Raw genomic sequence first — 25580 nt, forward strand, 5'->3', positions numbered from 1 at the left:
CCTTTGGCGACTCGCCTCTGCCATTCAAAACACTGGAGAAAGGTCCATCCATACCCCGCTTTCATCCCCTATGTTTAGGAAATGTTCTGTCGTTAAACAAAGTGCTGTTCTATCATAGCACTAGGCAGTGTGCAGTCTGTTTCGAAGTCGGGTAGGGATTATTAGGTGAGACTGCAGAGATTTCAGGCATGAAAATCAAATTGATATGACATGATACATGTACGAACAGGAATACACATCACATTCCTTCTCGATCTTGGTTAAGAGAACCACCAAATCCAGCTTACCTGAAGGAGATATTGTAGAAGCCATTACGATGTTGTCATAACTGGATAGCTTTAAAATGTAAACTGTGCAGAGCAGCACAAAACGAACTCTTCCGTATGCTCCCATCGTTGCTTTGGAATGTTTACTGTGTAATGTAAACTGGGATGAAGCTTGGAGACTTAGATCAAGTGTAGGCTATGAGAGAAGAATGGGGAGAAGGGAGGGAAAGGTATTTTTAGAACGACTGTACCGTGACTTAGGTCATAGAGGTTGACTAAACATCACGTCATTCAGTGCTGAAACGACGGTGCCTCTGCAAACGTCTGAGAATACCTGCAAATAAAGTTGCTGTAGTAGTGTAGTACTCTGCTAACATTCGTTCGCGATACTCCCATTCAGATGCCCTTTCAGTGTTTTCAGTTAGAAATGATACAGTACTAGCCCGCGTGTAAGGAACCAAATGCTTTAAGAACCTGCGGCCAGAAATTTTCCACTATGATTTTAATACCCAAAAATACAAGAACCTGATTAGCCAAGTAAGATCAAGCAGGTTCTTATATGTGGGTTACAGTTAAATTATGAACTCTTGTTATAGAGACAACACTACATCTACATTTTTTAATCACTTGTGTTATGCTTATTGTACTACCCTTGTAAATAAATTCTATACATTTAAGGACCAAACCCAAGTTTACTATTTTCCTGGTAATTAAAAACTATATCTCGTTCATAGAAAGTAAGACACAAATAAAGAACTTAATTAGCCTATATTGCTAATAATTTCCCCAAAATAAAACAACCTATTTTGCTAAGGTTCAAAAAACATAGGTCCTTACACGCGGGTTTTTACTGCAATCATTTTCCGAGTGTCTGGATGGGATGCTAGAAAATCAGTTATCAGTTAAAGTTTCGGTGATTTCTCAGCTTTCAGTAAATTTTTGCAGATCTCAGATCTTACCTGTCAGCTAGAAACCGAGTCATTTCCAAGCTGACATCCCGAAGGATCTCGGGAGTACCGCGCACCGGAAGTAATGTTCATTGTGTTTCAACAAGTAGATAGTAACGTACCACAAGAACAAAATAACCGTTTATTTTGAAAGTCAGTCTTCCTTATAGATACATCATAATGAGGCTAACGTGCACCCTAGTACCGAGGCTACCTAGGCTACCATACATAACACATTGGCTATCAGTTGGCGCGTTAATCAATAACATCAGTCATAAAGTTTTCCTAGCGACCGGTAGAGGCAAACATGGTTAGTTAGGTTAGTGGAATCGCGAATAAAAATATCCATTTGTCGAATCGGCGAATCAAAACCTCTCTTTTTTCCGGTGGAATCTAGAAGACAATATAAGGCAACTGAACTCAGCGCAGTTGTAACCATTCACCCATAGGTATTACTTACCATTTACAGAAGACGTTATTGTTGGTTTTACTGTTGATGCTATCGTTGGTTCCACGCCGGTCTCAGTGGTTGAGATGGGTGCTGTAGTGACTTGCGATGGCTTTACTGAATGTGACACTGAATGCAATGCAGCAGTCGTAAATGATGCTGCGGTGGAGGATCCCACTTTTAATGTCTGTACTGTTACGTGAGACAATGGCAAATCTATTGTGCCGCTGGGTAATACCACATTAATAGCGCACTGAACGATTCCAGAGTGTTTTCTGTGCTGGACGTCTCCTTACTTATTTCGCCGCTGGGCGATCCCACATTTCGTGTTGCAGCGGACGATTCCACGAATGTTATTGGACTGAACGATGCCACACTTGGGGTAGCGGTGCTCTAACCTACAAAAACCACAATAATAACTGGATTTATTTGCGTGATCATATATAGATACAGTGTTGCAAAAGCTTTTATAGACTAAAACTAAAACAGTAATGATTATCGTGAACATCATAAGAAGGTTATGATAATGCAATCAAGTTACATCGGTTTGATTTGAACGAAGAATATTGCGTACATTAAAGCAAGATGAAATGAATTTTGCTAATTGAATATTAAGAGAATGGTCATGATGATTTGTAGATGTCACAAGTTCGCCAATGGCTTGTAACAAAGATGATTTTTTAAAAGTCGGAACGATATCTTCTATTTAACAAAAAGATTCCATGTTGCCGTGCGTCTGTTTAGTAATAGATCGTAGATGACGTCAAAATGTGGCAACAGAACAAAAAAGTAACGCCCGAGGCGAAAGCCGGTTGGTGTTCTTACCACATTTTGACGTCTTCTGTGATCTATTACCGAACATAGGCACGGCAACATAGAATCGAATTGTTTTATATAATAAAGAAACAAACTACTACAGAAAAACGCTTTTTCATTCCTAAATCTTTCACATAACTCGAAAGCCGGCCTTTGCCCACTTTAGCAAACGCGAAAATAGCAACTTGACGTAATCTATTGTCTGTACAAAATAAAGGCGCATCCCCATTGGTTGCTACGCGTAGCAAAGAATTGTGATTGGCGTAAGAAAATCCCGCCACTGTCAAACTCGCTTCTCGTGGAGTGAAAACTTACAGCGAAAGCAGAATTGAACTGCGAAATCTACAAATCTTAAAGAAAATGCTGGAAAAGTTAAGTCAGTTTTGGCCATCAGAGCAGCCCTGTGAGCCGAAAAGTTGAACGTTGACTTGAATATTGCAGGAGTTGAAAAATACGCTCGGAAAACCTGCGATCGCGGTCAACAGTGAACGTCATTCGATTCGGGTTTTGAATGAAAGGAATTTGTGTCCTCTCAGAGTTGGTGCTTCTCACTGAAATCAGTTTGATATGGTGTCAGAGACACCTTATAGCTGCGATACAGTTGGCCGTGAGCTGTAGTGAGCTATGCTTTGCTCGCTGCTGTGCCCTGAGACGGATTGGAACATTCGCGTTTGGAAAGCAGTGTTAAGCTTATGTGTTTATTTAAAATGATTTTAAGAAGTGATGCTTTGATGTTGCATTCCTGACATCAATCTTTGTGGACAATTATTTTGAGACTGAGAAAAACTGAATTTTTTAAATGAATTGATCTCTTAAACATTTTGTTTATTAGGTTTGCTAAGTTCGAGACAAAGCAATAGTTTCTTATACTTTATAGTAATTTCAAGACCGCCAATTTTGTGTTTGGCTTGGTCTCGCTCGACTGCCTACTGAGACCGCTCGATTATTTTTTCAGTCCGGCATTCTCTAAAAAGGAAAAGCCTTTTTCTTCCTTCATTTGTTTCTCGTGCCTGTTCAATACCTCGACAAGACTTAAAATACAAAATATTACTTATTTGCCCGCGAAAGCATGGAAGCTACGAAGGACATGGAAGTGCTAAAAGTCAAAACTTAAACTGAGAGTCGTTACGTTCGGCCCTTAATGGTAACTTTATTGAAGAGATGCCAATATGATGTTCTTGTTTTTTATCTTAGATATTGTTACCAGCGTTTATTAAATTGCAATTGTGGACTTCATAATGGCCGCTAAGGCCCAGACACTCGCAGGCAACATAGTGTTGTTACTTACCTCTTTCAAATGCTTACCAACGTTGGAATATGTTGCAAGATGTGTTATGGTGCAACAGGGTGGCGAAGGTATTTTACGTTGATACATTGCGTGCGTATCCACCCAGATGTCGTGTGTTATACTGGCCCAGGAACAGCAACGTGTGAATAATCATGGAACTTATGTAGACGACTAAAGCAGTTGTCTACATGACTTTTATCGGACGTTATTTTCACTACTGCCTGAGTTGTTTACATTATCATTCATGTCATTATATCATTCTACGCAGTTTAAAATTCAGGAACTTTCATATAACTTTACTTACAATATGATTAAATTGTGTTTTCTTTGTCTTCTTTCTACCGAGTCTAAGGCCATATTTTCGCCATCGTTGCGGAAACTTAACACCTACGTAAGGTGAACTTACAAGCTTATTATGAGCAAAACATTGAAGAAAAATGATTAAACTTTCGAAATCAGAAACTGGTTATGAGAAAGCAAGAGTATCACGAACAATATGAAAATGAATCTCAGAATTTTTGATTACGAGACAGGGCCTCATCCGAGTATCATTGGAATGAATTGCAATTTAACCCAAGTTTTGAAACAGGTTGGCAGAAAGTTGTCGCATTTAGCTCAGTTTTGCAAGAAATCACACCATATAAAAGCATGTAAAGAGTTGAGAAACCAAAACAGATGTTTCTCTAGACACACGTTGAACAGTCTACTGAGAGGTTCACCAAATTTTGCTTATCATAATATCAGCGGTAATCCATGTTTGTCATCGTTTAGAACATTGGAAATTACGAAATAAGGACGGGTAAATAGAAATCAGACCCATTCCTCGAAAGCTGTATCTGAACTTTCTTCACTTGGTTTAAAAGGAAAGTGATTTAATCTTTAGAACATGTCGAGATTATATAACACAGCACTTCAACCATGCAAAATTGGATGCGTTAAAAGCAAAGCATAAAGTATGACATACCTTCAGCACCTCCCGCAAGGCAAAGCGAGAAGCACAATACAAATATATTTTGTAACGTTTCGCTAATTACACTGGAGTATGTTCACTATGTATGGTTCGTGTTAACTGTAGAAGTATTTTAGGCGTGAATCCCTAAGGGGCTAGTAGGCTATTTAAGAATTTGTAAGTTATGCAAGAGCCACTCGAAGGCATCTCTTTCAACTTTGCTTTTTAATTCTTCTGTTTATTCACTGCTGTATTTTCTTTATGATGATGTAACGCTCGCTGTATCCTGCATCAATAAACGAGATGCCCGCCCCTGATGCTGTGTTTGTGTTTATTAAGATTAGTTACAAAATATTTTATAATCGTTTCAGGGTGATTAGAGTATAATCAATGTTTTCATTTCTCTCCTTATCCTAACAGTTCAGCCATATCTTGAATAAGACACAACGCTTGTGCTAAAAACACCACCGACCGCTCGACTCAGACAAACTGTGCACCGCTTGATTAACAATTTGTTGTTCGTACGAAGCAAAGCGTGACCAATATACACCTGGAATCTCTAAAATGCTGTCTTGATTGCCGTGAAGGACCGAGTTATATGAACACACTATGGCCTTGTGAAAGAACTTTCTTTGATAAAGCACGAAAAACTATTATCAAGAAAATTATCAAGAGTTTGTCCTTTAGTGGTAGTTGTAAGGAGTGTGAATCCGTGTTCCTCAGTACAGATGACCGCGATATTTTTTTCCTGTTTGTATTGTCATGATGGGAACGACTTCTTTAAAATTGTTTACATTTTTTGTATCTTTGCTAGCGTTTTCCTTTTTAACTTAGAAAATATTATTTTCTAAGTTGCAGTGGTGAAGAGATTGCATCTCATCACTCCTTCAGTCCTTCACTATCACTTCTTGTTAGACATTTGGAACCCGGAGAAGCTCCCATATGAAAAAGCCAGGGATGCTCGCGGGAAAATTTGAATTTAACTTCTAAAGGGGACTAATGTAGGAACTACTCAAGCTTCATTAGAACCCTATAAGTTACCACTTAAGGTGGCTTAAAACAGTTTCCAGCACTTAGATTTTGATGGGTCGTTATAACCATTCTATCGCTTTCCACAATCGTGGTGTCAAAAGATGCCCAATCATTGGTGAGCACATTATTATCATTTTCCTGACACAGTAGGTTAACATAGTAACAGTATGATCTACTAAAAACACCCTTAATTACAGCTTTAGGGCTTATAATTTAAAAAAAAAAGCACGGTAATTTTTTTATATTATCAAATTTTGATAAGAATGATAAGACGCAACGTTTCGCAAGGTTTGAAAATGGCTTAGATCTGATTGGTTGATAGACACAGTATGAAAAAAAAAATTAACCACTTTAAAATGGCCAACTACATATCAAAATCAGGCTCAACCAGAGATAGCATCTAACTTGTATTAAGCCTACTTCCAGAGGCGATAACAACTGTTTTGTCCTTAAGGGCAAGTTTCAAAATGTAGAGAGAGCACCACAGCACAAATTCTCCTCTCCTCTCAATCCCAGTTTGACAACTTTTCCCCACTACCTCAACCGACCCCACCAACACAATTCATGTGTTCATTCATGTGCACGTGGCTAGAGAACATATTTGGGAACTAACAATAGAGGGCTCACAATAGCTAAGGTGACAAGCGTTACATACCAAAATCTGGTGGATCGGAAACAATCGCGTGAAGACATTTCGCGTCTTTTTCTATAAACGAAAGGTAGTTTTAACGAGGGTGTGAGACACTTCTTTGCAGAAACACTCACCAACAGAAGGAACATCGTGGGCCTGCACCATGCCACGTTAAAATATGTCCAGGACTATGCTAATTACTAGACTGTAACTAAAATTAGTCAAAAAGAAACCAAGGATTTCACCTATCTAGGAGCTGTTTTAAGAACAGAGGAAGGTTGTGACAAAGATTTGGATAGTAGGTTGAGTAAGGCCAAAGCAGCGTTCAGAAAGCTAAGAGAAATATGGAGCTCAAAGCAGTACAATAGGAGGACTAAGACCAGACTATTTGACACCTTAGTCAAGCTAGTCCTGTTGTATGGAAACGAGACATCGAAGACCAATGTCCAAGACAACAGAAAACTAGACTCCTTCCAATACCAGTGCCTCAAAAGAAGCCTGGGCATATTCTGACCTTAAATAGTATCAATTGATGAGCTTAACAAAAGAACAGGATGTACGAAGATGAGTATGGACGTAAATTAAAGGAGATTGAGGTTTTTAGGACACGTTCTTAGGATGCCCAGAGAGCATCACTGTGCCACAGCACTCACCTGGACACCTATAGGCAAAAGGGAAGTCGGCTGCCCCAAAACAACCTGGCGCCGTACTGTAGAGAAAGAGAGGGCAATGCGGGCTGGAAGTCCTGGGAAGAAGTGAGAGCTCTGGCTAAGGACAGGATTCCGCGTTGGAGGAGTAGTGCGGCCTTATGCGCAACAGAGCGCGAAGAAGATAAGTGAGGTTAGGTGACACAAATAACAAAACTTTAAACTTGATCCTGAACTCAACAGGTAGCCAATGAAGGTAAATTAAGGACGGTACCTACAAACTGTACTTAATACAAAGGTTTTTGCGCCAGGCTGGGACCACGCGAAAATAGCAGATCTTTGCAAGGGCTATTGGAATCCTCAAAGACAAATTGGGGTAGCCACGCACTTTTTCGAGATAATTAGCCCGGAATCTCAACAGAAATGCTGACATCAGCATTTTTCTGGAAAACGAAGGAAAGGATATTTCGTCACGGGTTTCCTTAGAATTCGCCTTTACATACAGAAAAGCAAACAAATTTATAAAGATCTTAAAAGTGCATGGTAAATGGTACCATAACCATTTTTGATATGTTTTCAATAACAAACGCGTTGCAAAATTAAGTGCTTTTAGAGTCTCTGGCAGCCTTCCTCTGGTTCAGTTAAAATACAGTTAAAAACCTTTTTCTCACAACCAGAAACTAACCACGTGTCTAATACGGTTCCCATTTCCATTTCATAACATAAAATGTAGGGGTAACCACGCGTTTTTTAAAGTTATTGATCTTTTTTGAAAACTTTTACGGTGCCCGTTACATTTTTTCCTGTCACCTCCCCAGTAAGTAAACCATTTGCGTATCTGGCACTTGTTCTGGGCGAGCACTACGCCATCTGCGGGTACATGTTTGCAGTTGGATCTCAGTATAATTTTTGACAGATAACAGCTAGTTTCTCACTGGAACACGTTATCAGATAGTGGTTGGCAATATGCTACTATTCTCGTGTTCCTGGTTTAAGCACAGGTTCATTAAACCTGATTTGGTCACAGTAGGAAAGTTTTGCTTTCATTTTAGTCGCGTACGTTACTTGGTAGCGTAGTTCACTGCGTCAATGTCAACCCCAGCGCGCGCGTCTTGCAGTCCTCAGAAAATCGAATTTTTCTATCCTGCATAAGTATAGGTGACCGTGAGAGAAATCTGCTCTTAAGAATTAAATATATATGATAGATATAACATTGCATTTGACAAGTTACTTAAATGTGTCTTTTAAACTTCAAAATAACCAACTCTAACTCAGTATGGTCTCGAGTTAGAGGGAAGTGTGAGTCTAGAAGCTGATTGGAAGAAGAAAAGAGATCACCATGGGAAAAGACCTTTAACTGTTTTCTTGTTCAGAAGCCATGCTCTTTTGTAAAAGTTAATAGAGTGCAACTGGCTATCGCCTATGTAACTTGCTTTTTAATCAAATATAAAACAATGCTAAGAAAATTCTCTCAGTCGTGACCAGCTTAGATTACAAATACTACTTTCACTTTCCTTATAATTTCTTACATGAAATTCATTTTCATATTTCGACAAACGTATTTATAATTATTGGAGTCGAAAATTCAGATATATGTTTTTCGTTTTTATTTATTGACATTTTAATCGAACGAGAAAACGAAATGCGACGCAAACACAAGCACAAGCAAAATCATCCAAACATTCCACCGTTTTGGAAAACTGTTTAGGTGCGAGGTAATCTGGATATGATCCAGTTTTTTCTTGGCCAAACATAACTACCCGTGGTAAATATAATTGTGCTTGTGTTCTGCCTGAGCGGTATTTCGTTGTCACGTGTTGGAGCGCAAACGCAAGAATAAGCGCTAGCACAAGAAAAAGGAAAAATTTTGATCCTTGTGCTTGTGCTTGGGCTTGTGCTCATGCCTGCGTCAAGGCCGTTTTCACGGTGAAATAAGAATTGCTGTGTATGCATGCACTTGAACTTGCATCGCTAGTGTAAACCGGCTTAAAAGGTAATAGAAAAAAAAAACTACAAGGGATTCAGTTTGTTTACTCATCTAGTAAACGTCATTCATGTAAGTGAAAGCGTGCTGTAATAAAAACGTCCTTACGAATCTGAAATTACAATCGGCGAGGATATTTAATTCTTTCTTAGTAAATTATTAGTAATTATTATTTTATCTTTTTGCACCTTGCATAGTCTAAACTTTTTGCGGAACCTGAACAAAGGTGCGCCCAGACCAAAGATAACACTTAAGTTCTTACTTCAGAAACTTGATCTTGGGACTTTGAAGCAGCCTATTCAACCTCTTTTCTTGCCGAAAAGAGGTTGAATCAGCGTTAATTTTCAAAATCAGCGTAAAAATTTCAACAATTTTAAAAAATTTTTAAATTTTTAAATTGTTAATGTTTTGAGTGACAGCTGATTCACTGTTGCGGGGTTAAATTATAAATAGATTTAATTTTATGCAGCTACGATATATTTCAATATGTAAATATTGTCCCCAGTTAGTTTTTCCTAAAGCTAAATACTCTTTGACACCTAATTAAATGATGTGTTTTATTCATTCAAAGAATATTCTTTCATGTTTGAAACCAGTATGTGCCATTACTACGTTTACTACACATTAAAATCATAAGCTGTATAATTTATAACAGGGTATCCTTTCTTTGACAAAACGCCCTTTTATTGGTTAATGCATTAGCGCCGGCTGACGCAGCTTCAATTATTTCTACGGTTAGGCCTACCGTTCACACTGCTTTATCATGAAAACGGTGGAAGGAAAACATTTTCAAAACGGAGCTTTTCAAGAACGATGAAACCACGATAATCATGTGATTTCCCAGCTCGCGGGTTTTCCTCATAAACAAATTCAAAATAACCGTTGATTGTTGCGTCTTCAAATTGCTCCGGCTACTAAAGGCTACTAAAACTAACAAAAGTTAAGGGAGTTCTTGGAACTGCTTAAAAACTGATGGAGTCCACTAATAGACGATGTGCTCCTTAGGTTAATTACTTCTAGTAACAGCTACCATTCTACAGTAGTTAAAATCATATTAATAAATTAAAAATAAAAAGAGAATTCACTGTGACAAGTTACTGATCCGACAGTTTTCTTGAATAAATTTCCAGTGTATTTATTTACAAATGACGTATATGTAATGTAAACTTGAATAAAAAGTAGGACTGAGCCCAGCTTTTCAAGTTGATCGCGCTTTGAACATTGCTCCGCCTTTTTATGACCGTTCTTTAACTCTATGTTAACACGCGAAAGTCAGACATCTCCTCGACAATAGCAGCCTTGGCATTGCGTTTCGTATTTTCAAATTACAAAGGTAAGTGCAGCTCGTCATTTTTTTTCCTCAGGGCCGCGTTAAAATTTTCTTCTCCCTGTTGTTGAAATTTTCCGAATTTACATATGAATATCGTAACTGAACTTCGGCATCGATCATGCTAAAATCCAGATTCATTTGTCGTTTGTAATGTTAATGAAACCGGCAAACCTAATTAAGTGTCGATCTTTTGCTATAATCTCATTTAACAATGAAATTTTCGATGATTTCTTAGCTACACTATTTTTTTATATATAAGAATATAGTTTACAAGAGTATCGAGGCTGAAATATGCGAATTTTTAAGCAGTATGTTAACGTCTTTTCTCAACAGACTACATACAGCATGCTATATTTATATTTAAAAGGCTTTTTTGTATTTAACTCGTTGTCCCAATCGGCATACACTCTTAAATAAGAATATATTTTACAACAACATCGAAGCTGAAATTTGCGAAACTTTAAGAATATCTTAAGAATCCAATCACCAAATACATTCGAAAAAAGAAATGCCATACCCTATAATCTATGAATCTTCCCAAGAATATTTTGAGCCTAAAATCGGCAGAAAATAAGAATATTTAACTTCGGCCTGTAAAACAATATTCTTATAATAAAGAATGTACCAGCTAAATTTTCCGACCATCTCTAAGCGACCGACAAAAAATGCGTGCTGTAATATAAAAGTCCTTGCGAATCTGAAATTACAATCGGCGAGGATATCAATTTCATACTATCGCATTCCCCTGATCATTTCTAATGTTACACCTTGGTTCTGCGATTATCTGGTAGTGAGTAGTAAATATTTAATTCTATCTTAGTAAATTATTAGTAATTATTATTTTAGTTTCTTGCACCTTGCATAAACTTTTTGCGGAAACTACACAAGGGTTCGCCCAGACCAAAACTAACACTTCAGTTTTTACTTCCAGAATCTTGATCTTGGTACTTTGAATCAGCCTATTCAACCTCTTTTCTTGCCGAAAAGAGGTTGAATCAGCGTTAATTTTTAAAATCAGCGTTTGTGCCAGCCAGTTAAAAATTTTAAAAATTTTAAAAAATGTTAAAATTTTTAAATTGTTAATGTTTTGAGTGACAGCTGATTCACTGCTGCGGTGTTAAATTGTAAATATTAATAGCTTTAATTTTATGCAGCTAAGATATATTTTAATATGTAAATATTGTCCCCAGTTAGTTTTTCTTAAAGCTAAATACTCTTTGACACTTAATTAAATGATGCTTTTTATTCATTCAAGCAATATTCTTTCATGTTTGAAACCAGTATGTGCCATTACTACGTTTACTACACATTAAAATCATAAGCTGTATAATTTACAACAGGGTATTCTTTCTTTGACAAAACGCCCTTTTATTGGCTAATGCATTAGCGCCCGCTGAAGAAAGTTAAAGTCCTGTCCACATTACGCCGGAGAAATTTGAAAACACAGCTTTAATTATTTCTACTGTTAGGCCTACCTTTCACACTACTCTATCATGAAAACGGTGGACGGAAAGCATTTTGAAAACGGAGCTTTTCAAGAACGATGAAACCACGATAATCATGTGATTTCCCAGCTCGCGAGTTTTCCTCAAAAAACAAATTCAAAATGACCGTTTGTTGTTGCATGTTCAAATTGCTCCGGCTACTAAAGGCTACTTAAACTAACAAAAGTTAAGGGAGTTCTTGGAACTGCTTAAAAACTGATGGAGTCCACTACCAGCCGATGTTTTCCTTAGGCTAATTACTTCTACTAACAGCTACCATCCTACAGTAGTTAAAATCATACTAATAAATTAAAAATAAAAATAGAATTCACTGTGACAAGTTACTGATCCGACAGTTTTCTTGAATAAATTTCCAGTGTAAAACAAATGACGTATATGTAAAGTAAACTTTAAAAAAAAGTAGGACTGAGCCCAGCTTTTCAAGTTGATCGCGCTTTAAACATTGCTCCGCCTCTGTATGACCGTTTTTTTAACTCCATGTTAACACGCGAAAGTCAGACATCTCCTCGTTAACAGCAGCCTTGGCATTGCGTTTCGTATTTTCAAATTAAAAAGGTAAGTGCAACTCGTCATTTTTTTTTTCCTCAGAGCCGAGAGAGTTAAAATTTTCTTCTCCTTGTTGTTGTAAGTTTCCGAATTTACATATGAAAGTCGTAACTGAACTTCAGCTATTAATCTTGGTAAAATCCGGATGGATTTGTCGCTTTTAATGTTAATGAACCATGCTTAAGTGTCGATCTTTTGCTATAATCTCATATAACAATGAAAATTTTTTGGCGATTTCTTAGCTACACTTTTTTTTCTTATATAAGAATATATTTTACAAGAGTATCGAGGCTGAAAAATGCGAAATTTTAAGCAGCATGTTGGCGTCTTTTCTCAACCGACTACATACAGCATGCTATATTTACATTTAAAAGGCTTTCTTGTATTTAACTCGTTGTCCCAATCGGAATACACTTTTTCTTTTTTTTTATATAAGAATATATTTACGACAATATTGAAGCTGAAATTTGCGAAAGTTTAAGAATATCTTAAGAATAAGCCTGTGGCTGAGATCTTGAAAAGAATATAATTTTGTGTGTTGAAAATTTATTTGTAAATACAATACAGTTATATGTTCTTAACTAAACTGTAAAAAATTCTTAATTTCTCTGAACAGCAAAATTAGCCAAGACGCAACAAAAACAGCACTAGCCGTATAATTGATGAAAATAGCATTTCATTTCATTTAGAAATTATGTGCGACATGTTAGACTCTTGTGTCTGCAGATTGACCTAATTACCAAATACATTCGACAACAGAAATGCCATACCCTATAATCTAAGAATCTTCCCAAGAATATTTTGAGCCTAAAATCGGCAGAAATATAAGAATATTTAACCTCGGCCGCTAAGACAATATTCTTATAACAAAGAGTGTACCAGCTAAATTTTCAGACCATCTCTTTTTGCTTAGCTACCGACAAATGTGCAGATCTCAAATTTCAGCTGTCAGTTGCAAAGTTGCCCCACTTCTTGGCGAATAGTTAAAATTCTGAATTGTACCTTGCGAGTGATGACTTTCAAATCAAAGATTTTTGGCAGAAATTAGAATTTATATGAAACTTATGGAAGATAAATCGATAAAATTTCATGGAACTGAAAGTGAACTAGAATAAGCGCTGGAAAAGCTGAAGTTTTTGCTCACCGATTTTTTATAGTTTTCGAGAACCTTCGTGGTGCTATTATCTTGATAAACATATGAAATGACTAAATGGGTTTTTTGAATTATTTTTTTTTCTTCATTTGTTGATCGTCGTATGTTTTGCTTTCAATAGAAGAAAGCAGTCGAGATAACAATAGTCACCCTATTTCATCCTTTTCTATACAAAGGTTTGTAAACTGATATCGTCCCTGCTCAGTCTAAGTGCCAAGACGTGCACAAGACTACGTTGTCGGCTATTAGGAACACAGGTCTTTCTGTAGACATCCTGATTCTCAACCAACATATTATTAACCAATATACTATTTCTTCTTCGCTTATTGTTTCGTACATCTTATTCATTTCCATCTGTCCATTTATTGACTCATTTTCATTAATGGATTCGAAAATACGTCATGATTTTTTCGCCAACCGATCGTATTGAAATTTTAATCGACACAAGAAATGTTTTGGCTACTGAAGTGAAAAATTGATTCCTTACAACTGAGTTAAGACTTGATGTAATAATTAAGCGTTTACAGTCAGTCTGTCAACTGATCTCGTCACCGCCCATTCTGAGTGCTAAGGTGTAAACAAAACTATTTTGCGCGCCTAAGACGACAGATGTCTACATGAAGACAAGTTGATTTTTACTTAAAATATAATTTGCTAATTTTCTGTGTTGATGCCAAACCAAATATGTTGTCTTTTTATTCTTCTAGTTAACTGTTTGTGAAGTGCTTCCTGTCTACAACGTTACCATCCCTATAAATTTGGGGAAAAAGCAGCTTTTTTATCTCTAAATAAAAACTCGATCCCCTTGCAGTAAACTGGCCACAGAAACGCTTAGTGCCTGTTAGAGTACACCCACATTAATTTAAAGGCGGCGAATAGACCTGAAAAAACATGGGTCTTGTAAAACTTTCGTCGAAGCTCACGGGTCTCGCAGTCTCGTTTCTCTAGTGGTTACTTGCGTCTTGCAGTCTATTTTTCACGAAGTTCGTATTTACCATTCTCCTTCCCTTAATTTAACCTCCGTTAATTGCGACTTGTCATGATGGAGGGTCTTCGAAATGACGTTCCTTGTCGGCAACCCACATTGCACCACCTAGCCGGCATTTCCAAATGTCCTATTCTGTCGTTTTCAAATCTAGTGTTGAGGTAATTAAAATAAACGTTTTTTCCTTTAGTTTTATTTTTGTCTCGTCTCTGTTTCTTTATTCTTTTTGATTACATTTACTATCAAGAGACCATGAACTAGATCATGGTCTCTCGTTTTTAGTAATAAATTTTGCTAAGCTTATTCACACCGAGTGAGAGAGAAAAGAAACAATAAATGAGAACTTTTCAATTATTTCCTTCATGATCCAGCGGGGAGTAGAAGACACGAGTTTACCTTTCCAGTTTGGTTTGGTTTTTTGTTTTAAACTGTACAGTTAAAAGTTGCGTATAGAAAGCTAGATTTTTCATAGTTTGCTCTAAAAAGGTTTTTAAGTAGAGGAGTAGAGGACATTACACAGCAGCGCAAAGCGGAGGTCTTGTTGCTCTTGTCTGCGTGACTTCATGCCTAAGTAAATTCAGTACTGTGCTTATAAGTTCTCTTGGCACGTTGTTTCCAAAAGCAAAAAAACCAACGACGGGTAAAACTCCTCATCTATCTCCTGTAATCTGTCTGTGCATCGGCTTCTTTTTCCTGAAAACCATCTCTAAGTGATGGGAGGCCTCCTTAAAATATTGATAATTTTATTTGGCAAGTTCTCAGTTGAAGCTCAGCGGCTGAAGTTTTTCCCATTTTCTCTCCGTTCGTCTTCACCTGCAAGGTCAAGTTAAGAAATATTAGCAAACATATCGTGGTCACCTGCTTATAACACGACGTTCATGACTGAAATTAAACCTGAGAATGTGTCTTTGGAAAACGAAAGGTCACTGAGCGACAGCAAACAACGTTAACTTGTTTTCTGCGTTACACAACTCAAAAGTTTAATTTACAACCGCTGACTGGGCTGAGGTACTTACTGTGTAGAGATTTATATACTTTCCTTTTTCATCTGTTCTTTTTTTTTTTTTTTTTTTTTTTTTGAACTTACAATTGCGGTTAGCTGAATTTGTGCATCAGAAAAAGGGAATGAGCCTTTATGTTTCGTTTTTTACAGTGCAGCTACGTTCTAACCATAATAAGTTCTGGGAGATTTTCAGTCGAGATGAGATACAAAATCCCACCTCTAGGATTGATATTTTGCATGGGATTTCGACGAGCCTAAAAGAACATTTTTTTTTAATAAGTATATACACACTCAGAGACCTTGGTGTTTCGAGCAATCTGATTGGTTCGCTATCTCTGGCTAATTAACAATTATTCCCCGCCGTGGAAGTGGCTAGTGGTGGATATTTACCGAGCTGCGAAGCGCTGGTGGTGGATACTTACCGAGCTGCGAAGCGGTGAGGTAACTATTTAACAATTAGACCCGTGGCCCTTGAGGGCGAATGGTCTAATTGTTTTAGTATCACCCAACTGGTCGAACAGAAAAGGAAATAATAAAGTTAGCAAATACAAGTTGAAGAAATATTTATTTGGGAATAAAACGAAAGAAATCGTCATGCTCGATTGCGCTAATTTCGCTACTCAACAACTATTACTAATAGTCCTCTAGTAGCGTAGCCAATTAAAATGCAGGATTTGCATTAGTCCACTATTTCAAATTTGGTCAACCAATCAGAATGTACGAAAAGCACTCTCCACCAGTTTGGTATATACTAATGAGCATTATTTACCCCCTACCGACCAAACAAAAACTAAACGGCCGGCGTAAACTCGCGTTTCGCTAGTGTTTCTGAATCAGAAATCCTGACAATACAAGAAGATGCTGTACCAGAAAATACAAAGAGGGCTATGGAATTTGGCCTGAAAGTTTTCAAAGCATAAAAAAAGACTTCCCGACGTTCGACTTTTGAGCAGTTTCCAGGCATGTCCTTGGCAATCACAGACTTTTTAAGCAAACTCGACCGTACGTCGCCTTGGCAGAAACTAATGCCGTAGGGTTCATGGGCAGAAACATCAAGTACTATTCAACGGAGCACCTCGACAAACCCGGCATTTGCGAGTCAAAGCAACCTCGACACTTGATAGTACAAAACATAACAAAGCGTGCAACTAAAGCGGAGAGCCGAGGGAAAAAGCACTGCACAGACACAACGTTTGCGAGGCAAAGCACGCATACAAGAACAATATTGAATATAACAATAACAAAGCGTGCAACTAAAGGGAGCCGAGAGAATAGCACTGCACAAATCAAATGTTTGTGAGGCAAAGCAAGCATACAAGAGCAATACTGGATATAACAAAGCGTGCAACTAAAGAGAGCCGAAAGAATAGCATTGCACAAACCCGATGTCTGTGAGGCAAAGCAGGCATACAAGAACATCACTGAATATAACGAAGCGTGCAAACTAAAGGGAGCCGAGAGAATAGCCCTGGGCAAATCCGATGTTTTTGAGGCAAAGCATGTATGCGGCTTTGCCTAACAAACATCATACAACATTACTGAAGTAACAAAGCGTGCAAAACTGAATGGAGCCGAGGGAATAGCACTGCCCAAAACGGATGTATGTGAGGCAAAGCAAACATTACTGAATATAACAAACCGTTCAAACTAAAGGGAGCCGAGGGAACAGCATTGCACAAAACCAAAGTTTGTTAGGCAAAGCACGCATACAAAAACATCCCTCAATATAACAAAACCTGCAGACTTAGAAAGGAGTCGAGAGAAAGTAACTGCACAAAACCGGCGTTTTTGAGGCAAAGCACGCATAAGATAACAAACTAACAGTTCTCCAAACTGAAACGATAAAAGCGTGAAAACACTTAAAGGGCGTAAGGGAAGCGAAAACCGTGGATAAAAGCCACGCAAAGGAATAAAGGGCATAACATGCGCAAAAAAAACAACAAAAAAAGACAAGCTCGTAAACGACTAAAAACAACAAACTGCAAGAAAAAAAATTCTGTTGTACCAGTAAGGATGCCGTATTTGGTTTCCATAGACTGGACCTGTTGTACGTGTTTAGTTCAGTTGAAGGAATCAGGAACAGTGCAAGCAGCATGGACGAAACCTAGATCATCCGGTATGGCGGATCTATATTATGACTCGGAGGGTCTGCAGTTTAACTAATTTTGAGAACTGGTTTGCGAGTACGCATTTATCTGGCGGTTTACGGCTAAGAAACCATCGCTCGCCCTGGGGAAATCATAAATTTAGCTCGCGGTTTTCGTTTTTTGCGTGTTTTTTTAAGGCGGTCATTCAAACATAGTTAAGAGGCTCACAAGAAAGCCCTGAAGACTTGGACTTTTACGCTTCGATATAAACATGTCGATTAATCTTTGTGTTTGTTGACAGCCAATTAGAACAAAACGTCAGAACGTTAGAACATCAGAATGTCAGACGTCAGACATCAGACATCAGACGTCAGATGTCAGATGTCAGATGTCAGATGTCAGAATGTTTTGTTTGCTGGTTACTGAACGGACTTAAAAAAATTTGTTCTGTTCTTAAGATGAGGAGAAATACGACTATTGAGCCCACATATCGTAAAGAATTTGTTGGCTACTGTGAAAAGATCAGTTAAGATGATAATCGTCCCACTAGTAAGGCGGTTTCGGTTTTTGGGAGAAACCGAACGCGGCCTGCGGTTTCGAAAGAACAAAATACGGCGAATTGCAGGAATGTGCGACTTCCCTACAATAGACCCATTGGAAAAGGGAAATCAGTGATTGCTTCCATATCTACGAGTTAACCATCGGTGCATTTTAATTGATTTGCTATATCGATCAGTCGTGGCAGAGGTCGGACTAAGAACAGTGCTTTTAGCCGCTGCGCTCTCGTTTCGCTGTTTCTTCGCACTTTATCTGTTAGTTTCCTTTGCATATGACTTTCCAAAGACAATGAATCATGTAACTGACTCAAGTTTTTAAAGAGCTAGTGAGACCTAGTAATTGATGAAATGCTCAACTATTTAGGCGTAATACTTAAGCGATATCTGTTTTCAAAAACAACAGAAAATCTGAGCGGCAAAGGCGCTAATGAACCAAGGCGAAGGCACTCTGTAAAACTGAGTATTTAAACCCGCCTCCAACAAAGTATTTAATACATCGGTTCAAATTCCTGCTAATCATGTCATGTACTTCCACTAATCAGAGTCGATATCTTTGTAGCTTGATCAGAAACTGTTACGCTTATGCTACAAAGGCAAACATTGTAAACAAGATCCCTATTTGCGATAAGGAGGCAAGCTGATATGAATCGAGGGGATTGTAGTAAGGAGGTAAACAACCCCCCGATCTTCCCCCACCCCCGTCAAGTCGTAACGAATAGTACACACCCAGTCCCAGTGAGATTGAGTAAAAACTACAAGGATTTCGACACTACTGTAAAGGCTATTCTTTGGGTGTGTTTTGCTACCTTAAAACGCTTGTTGTTAATGATTTATTTCACTTGGACAGTAATTGTGTTTGTCTTAACAAAATGACTCAATACGTCTTACCACAGGTCCTCTTAAAATTTAAAGTTGTTTTGTTTAATTTACAGGACATGGCAAACCATGACACTATCGTGGTGTGTATGACCGTACTTTATGTGATCACCATGATCGCAGCCTTGGCTGGCAACACACTGCTGATCTACATCGTGTGGAAAAAACCTGGAGCAAGAAATGTAACAAGTTTCCTGTTCGTTAACATGGCAGTGGCTGATTTGCTGATTGCTGTGATTCAGATGCCTGTCAGCATTATTCGCTTTTATGTCTTTGGGAGCTCTGAGTTTCTTCGGGTTTATACCTGCAGGTTTGTCTACCATGCTGTTTATGTCTCGTTGCTCGCCTCCATTTTCTGCCTTGTAGTGATGGCATTTGATCGATACTTTGCTGTTGTACACCCTTTCCGGCGGAGCATTTGGTTCAGGAAGCCTAAGATCATCACGCCGATTATTTGGATCTCATCCATAGCCTTGATGTCAATCGTACCAGTTGCATTCAAGCTCATCCGAGGCAAGTGTCGAATTGAGGGATCTCTAATTTTGCCCTTCTATGCTTCCTTTTTCGCCGTCGGCTTTCTCCTGCCCTTCGTTGTCATTTCAGTTCTGTATATCCTAGTTGCTCGAAAACTGTGGCTCCATGAAGTGCCAGTGGACCATAACGTAAGTGAAAATCAACGAGAACAGGACATCCCCAAGAAAAAAGTCATCCGAAGGCTCATCATTGTTGTGGTGGTGTTTGTAGTCTGCTGGCTTCCAATACAAGCCTATCAATTGGACGAAGGTGTGAGCTTTGGCGTGAGTGGGCTTGGGGCGATGTGGGATCCTTATGTAATTATCTACATTTGCTACTGGCTTAGCCAGGCTAACAGCGCCATAAACCCGTGGCTGTACATTGGTCTGAATGGAAAGATGAAAGCAGCCTTCAAAAAAATGATCCGATGCCGCCATGAAGAAATTACTGGTCGAGGACAACCAACCGTAGCCTTAACCACCAGAAGTAACAGAGCGAGTGCCACAAAAAACTCCATGATGGAAGCCAAAATGTGAAAAAAGAAAAAATAGATTGTCCTTCACCCAAAGCGAGTTACGTTCTCTCGAGAACTCTTTGCTAGCAGCCAAAGTGTAATGACTAGTTTGTTCTTAAGAAACTCGTTTTCCGTCTTACTTCGTTGAGAGCAGTATACGTTACGATAAAGATTCACCTGTGGTTTGCTGCGATTAAATTCAAATTGTATCGATAGCTGCACCGTCCAGAGTTTCCCGGCAAACCAAGAATACTAGTTGAGTGTGCTGCACACTTAAGAGATGTAATCTCATTCACCTCCTTCATTACTAGTAGTTTAATAGAGTGTCTTCAATGAGGTCACGGTAGCTGTATTGTTGTCCAAAGACAATGAAACAGCGGGCATGTTAATGAGCCAAAGTTATACTGTTGTTGTGTTAAAACTTTTTGTTCCGATAAATTTGCATAGATGAATACGCGAGGCAATTAAATACGTTTTAGAAGAAGAGAGATCTTTCTGCAATGACCTGAAGTGTTACAAGGAGGCGACTGCCATTTCGATTGCGAACTACTCAGTGGTGCTTTTCACTATTTATGAACTTGAAGTTGGTAAAGGTAAATTTAATGGCTGACTTTTGGAGCAAAATTGACGAAAGGCTTACACTAGAGAGAATATCTTAACAAACCCTTTATCCTGCGATTAATTATCTTTGAGAACTTAAAGTTTATGAATAACAAAATATTTCTAATGCGATGATAGGCTTTGGTATCAGATATTGTATATAACTAACTCAGTGTTGGTGAAGTAATCTGAAGTTACGCAGATAGGCGTAAATAAAAAAAACAAACAAACAAACAAACAAACAGAGATTATTCCATAGATATTCACTTACGTTTCTGAATCAAACTTCAACAGTGCGTATACTGTGCTCATACAGTGCTTAGATGTGCTGAACTAATATAATGTAGCTGATAATAAAAAGGTTAATGAATTACTCTGGTTTCCTCTGCATTTTCTTTACGCACGCAAGCGCCTCTTTGCCTTCTTGGGAAGCGTTTTATATACATTCTGCTAAGCGCTACCCAATGATTTCCCCGATAGAATTGCAATATGTTCCATCCCACGTCTCCCGCTAATTCTCTGTGGGTACCCCCATTCAGGGTTTTCTCCTCCTCTACACCACGCATCTCGTGTAGGTAGTTCCCTAGTCCGCTTTTCCATGTGCTACGCTACATTCAATCCCGCGCTATCGCGCCTGATACTTGGTGAGTTCCCCTAAATTCCTCTTAATTTCCCTAATTCGTTTCCACACGTTCCCCTTGCATTCAGCCGTGCGTTTACTGATACGTCTTAGTGTACAGAGCCCCGTATATTCCCTGGATGTTTCTTTGTAAACATCTTCCTTCGTTTTTCCACTCCATCTCTAGCATTTTGTTTTAAGCAGTCTGAAAGTTAAAAACTAGGACCTGACACTTAGTTTTGAACTGTTCCTGTATTTGGACACTTCCTGTCTTTTTACTTGGAGCGGTGAACATCAAGTCATACGATCACAACACATTATAGATTCAGTTTCTTTCACACAGCAAAACGTCTTGTTATCGATCCTCGTACCAGCACAGAGTGTGAGTAATTTGCTCCGTAATGTTCCCTTCAGCCGTCCCTCATATTTCTTTCTCATTTGCTTTTTATTTTCCATAGTTTTTACTGTTAATGATCAGTTCAATAAAACCATATCGCTGCATTAATCTTAAAGGTAAAGACTAAGGCGTAACAGTCGCACAACACGTTGATTACTGTGCCGACACAGCACATATCAGTTACACGATAAATTCTTGGGGAGGGAGGGAGAGTCTCCCTCCTGGGATTCTATGCATTCGCTTATAGATAGACCCCTATATGCGTTGGTAACCGTTACACTTCCTGTACGTTGGGCTATGCCCAACCCAGTATATTCTCCCGATAGGACCACGGCGTATTCCCTTTTATTTGTTCCATGCATTTGCTAAGGGTGCTCCCTTGCTGGCGCTTCCTCTGTCCGTTTCACCGTGGGCTCGCGCTTGCAGTTTCCTGGCACTTTTACTAAGCCAGGCTCTCCGCCATTTACTACCAAGTACGTTGCGCGACTGATTTCCTTTGATTTCCCCATTCCTTACCCGTGCGTTCATGTCAGGATTCCCGCCCATTATTATTTTTTTTGTCGCACCGTGCGTATCTTATAAGTTCGCTCGTGCTTCCCTCTTTGCGTTCCACAACTGTGCTACACTTAATACAACCTCGTGCGTGACCCCACGGGTTTAAAATTGGCTCCCTCTTACGTTCCCTGTGTATTCCCCTTTATGCCCTTTTTCGTGCGGGGAAACACCGACAATGGCTGGGGGATGAGTCAGATGCTGTTTTTGTCAGAAAAGAATATATCTTTGATAAACGCCATCGCTGTTCAAAGTCTTCGAGTATCGTAGGTTGTTTTAAAGATCATCCACATCTCTTGGCCTTATGTCAAGTATCCAATGCCTTTCAAGGAGAAGTAAAAACTGTCTACGTAGGAATTCAGGTCTTACCCCTAATGCGTGGCTTGTTAGCTTTGGTGGTAGGGGAGTCAAACTTGAAAGACAGAGGTTACAGGCTGGAATCCTGTTCAAGGTTTATTATTTTTAGGTTTTTTTTTCTTCAGTCCCAGGCTTCTTAAACCTTCGGTTGCTTTAAATGGAAAACTAAACTACAAAAATCAACTCCAATCTTCTTATTTCTGATCTCTACGCAGTTCACAGATATAAAATTCTGTCATTCATCTTACGTCATTTTATTTTTTACAATTCGATCATTGCGAGAACTTAACTGTCTTGAGAGCATATAAAATGGAGAATAGTTGTTCATCAGGTGTAATGACTTTCTTCAGTTTAAACGCTTTCTGTTTCGCTGGTTCATGAAGCGTGCAAACAAACATCCGCAGCAGATGTGTGGCGTATTTGTCATTGATTGGCTTCAGTTTCAAAGCCATATTCATTTCAAATTGTAAAGTTTTTCACAAACCATGCTGCCGAGTGGATGTGTGAAGACCTGGTCTTGGTGCGAAGGATGCGTACTGCTGGAGGTTTTTGACGTACAAAGGAAAGCTTACTGAGCTGGGAAGAAAATCTCTCGTTAAGACAACCGAAGGCAAACAATACTTTTGGGAACTGTTATTTTATTTTTCTTCAGATAGTTAGCTACCGCGTGCGTTTACACGTTGTTCACTCATCACGAGCGTCTCTGCCTCGCAATTCAACTTCAAGTTGTCTTAGTTGGCACTGTGCTAATTTGAAATCTTTCGGTAAGATTTCGCGTCGAAACGCCGTTTATTTCAGTGTAGCTCTATGATAATACAGATTAGTGAGAGGGCGGTTCCGATAACGAGCTTCTGACATGAGGAAGGTCTGTGTAATACTTGGAGTCTGTGTAATACTTGGACCCACGACCCACGACCCACGACCGATAGAAATTTTCGAGCAAAACAGTGAATTAGGGTTGCGCCTTTCATTGTAAGAAAAACATCTCAATACAGGTATCTTATTGTTTCATTCTTCCCGACAGAATGTTTATTTCCAACAAATAAATCACATAAACAATCTAATCAAATGTTTCAAATATCTATTGTTCTTATTAAATTCATGAAGAAAATTAGAACCTATGCTGTCACATTGTTCTATGAATTTTCCTAAAAGTGAAGCTGCATGCTATAAAATTAAGCAAAGTTACCATCCCGAATGCTTAAAGACGAGTAACAACCGCCCAAGTCACATGATATACCGAGGCGCGCATGGAATGCTAGTTCACGCTAGCTTGTTTACAAAGACGGCAAAGCAAGGTGCGTCCCTGACGTCGCCTACAACAGTCGCTGGGGTTCCCATGGTTACAGCTCCTTTAAAGCACATCCTTTGAACATCATCATAACCAACAGACACGACAACGTGATATTTCCACTACAGCAGTTTATAAAGCACGGATCAGGATTGTGGTACGCCATGCCCGTAGTGGACGATAAGTATTCTGACGAGCTAGTCTTCTTCAACTTTGACCACTTGCTGTATCTGCACCCCTATTTGGAGCTCAGGGTCTGGTTCGGCGAAGACTTGAAGAACTGGGCCGAAAGCGATAACCAGGGCAGGGTGTGTGTTGATGTCTTTGCTCACGCCATCTGGGACATAGGGGCCAGTGCTGGAGGGTCTCCGGGAGGAGGGACCTTACGAGCGCAGGCCTTGCTTAAAAACCTGAAAACGAGCTTAAGCAGCAACATGCAGAAGAACTGGAAGTAAACAAAAAGTAAACAGAAGAATACATTGTTAGCACATGCAGTGATGTAAACAGGTTATTTGTTATTTGTAGCTAGAAAAGCTGGTGTAAACTAAACAGCATCTCAAAGCAGCCGCTGTAGTTCACGGGTTATCTAGATTGTGTCACTTATTGAACTGCCTCCTTCGTCACAGCGTTACCAGTTACTTTGGCCATAGTCACCTATCTTCTTCACAGGGTTACCATTTACCTTCGTCAGTATAGGATCTTTCTTTACATGATTACTTGACCGCCCCTATCTCCAAGCCCCAAGGGTGATAAAAACTGAATTTCTCAGTACACTGTACCAGCATGAAAAGGCATAAACATAAATAGATGAATAGGGTGGAGACTAACTCTAGTCTATGGTTTCACTGAAAAAAAACCCAAAAAAAACACATTTCTATCATACTTAAAATGCCAACAAAACATCATTCTTTACTTTCATTATTATAGCGGAGCTCCATACTCATATAGGAAAGAAAAGGAAACCCATGAGTTGACTTTCTCGTGGTTATCATGGCTAGCGGTATTGCTCGTGGGCGCGTACGCACGACGGCGACGGCGACGACGACGACGAAGTCGCGCAACATGGAAGGCATACTCCAAATAATAGGTTGACAGATGCATGCAGCCTTGGTTTACCGTGTACTTCTTTCATATCGGACATCCATGTTATGATCAATTGACACCTGTCAAAACAAGGTATCCACTGACCAGTAGCACGTGACCATATTGCGGGCTCAAGTTTACAGGTCATCGAGGACACGGTTTTTTTTAGGTTCACCGCTGACCAAGTGCTGGCTTTCGATCGGATCGCGGGCTCAAGTCAGATTAACTTGTTGAAAACAGGGCAGGATTGCTCGGAGGCCGGTGAACGCTAACCCAGGATTAAAAGTTAACCGAATTATAACTTTTTCTTCTATACAAATGTTTTTTGCTGCTTTTTTTCGTGCATATGGTGATTATTAAAACTCAAAACAGAAGGCCAAACAATGTGCAGAAAACCTCACCGCAAAGTTACAAAACTCAAATCAAAATTCTACCTTTTCCTGGGTTAGCTCAATCGGCCTCTCGACAACCCGGCCCAGGAGCTATGCTTTTAGGCTGGGCTAAACCTATATATTATTAATATTATGAGAATTTAAATTCTTGGTTGTCGAGTTGAGCATCATCCTCTGATATTGTATATTCAAGAATATAGGTCATAGGGAAA

General features: G+C 39.0%; 2 protein-coding genes and 1 pseudogene across 2 annotated transcripts in view; 2 read left to right on the forward strand and 1 right to left on the reverse strand.

The window, feature by feature from the left end:
* The window catches only part of LOC149096518 (uncharacterized), an 86185-nt gene extending 85734 nt beyond the window's left edge, over positions 1-451 (reverse strand). Inside the window, exon 1 of the mRNA XM_089280652.1 lies at positions 288-451. Coding sequence (XP_089136778.1) covers positions 288-393 — 106 coding nt within the window. The 5' untranslated portion in view covers positions 394-451. The remainder of the gene's footprint in view (positions 1-287) is intronic.
* Positions 452-19091: 18640 nt separating this feature from the next.
* LOC149096524 (allatostatin-A receptor-like) lies at positions 19092-21044 on the forward strand. Its single transcript, XM_089280715.1, has one exon. The coding sequence runs from the start codon at positions 19110-19112 to the stop codon at positions 20097-20099; it is 990 nt and encodes a 329-aa protein (XP_089136841.1). The 5' UTR covers positions 19092-19109; the 3' UTR covers positions 20100-21044.
* Positions 21045-23740: 2696 nt separating this feature from the next.
* On the forward strand, positions 23741-24749 carry LOC149096525 (uncharacterized; annotated as a pseudogene).
* Positions 24750-25580: the final 831 nt, after the last annotated feature.

The sequence above is a fragment of the Orbicella faveolata genome, unplaced genomic scaffold, assembly GCF_042242905.1.
Source record: "Orbicella faveolata isolate gen_17 unplaced genomic scaffold, um_ofav_v1 contig_48, whole genome shotgun sequence".
In the NCBI taxonomy this organism is placed as follows: Eukaryota; Metazoa; Cnidaria; class Anthozoa; order Scleractinia; family Merulinidae; genus Orbicella; species Orbicella faveolata.

What these genes read in the sequence shown, in the direction of transcription:
- LOC149096524 (XM_089280715.1), top strand. Translation starts at nt 19,110, where the DNA reads ATGGCAAACCATGACACTATCGTGGTGTGTATGACCGTACTTTATGTG.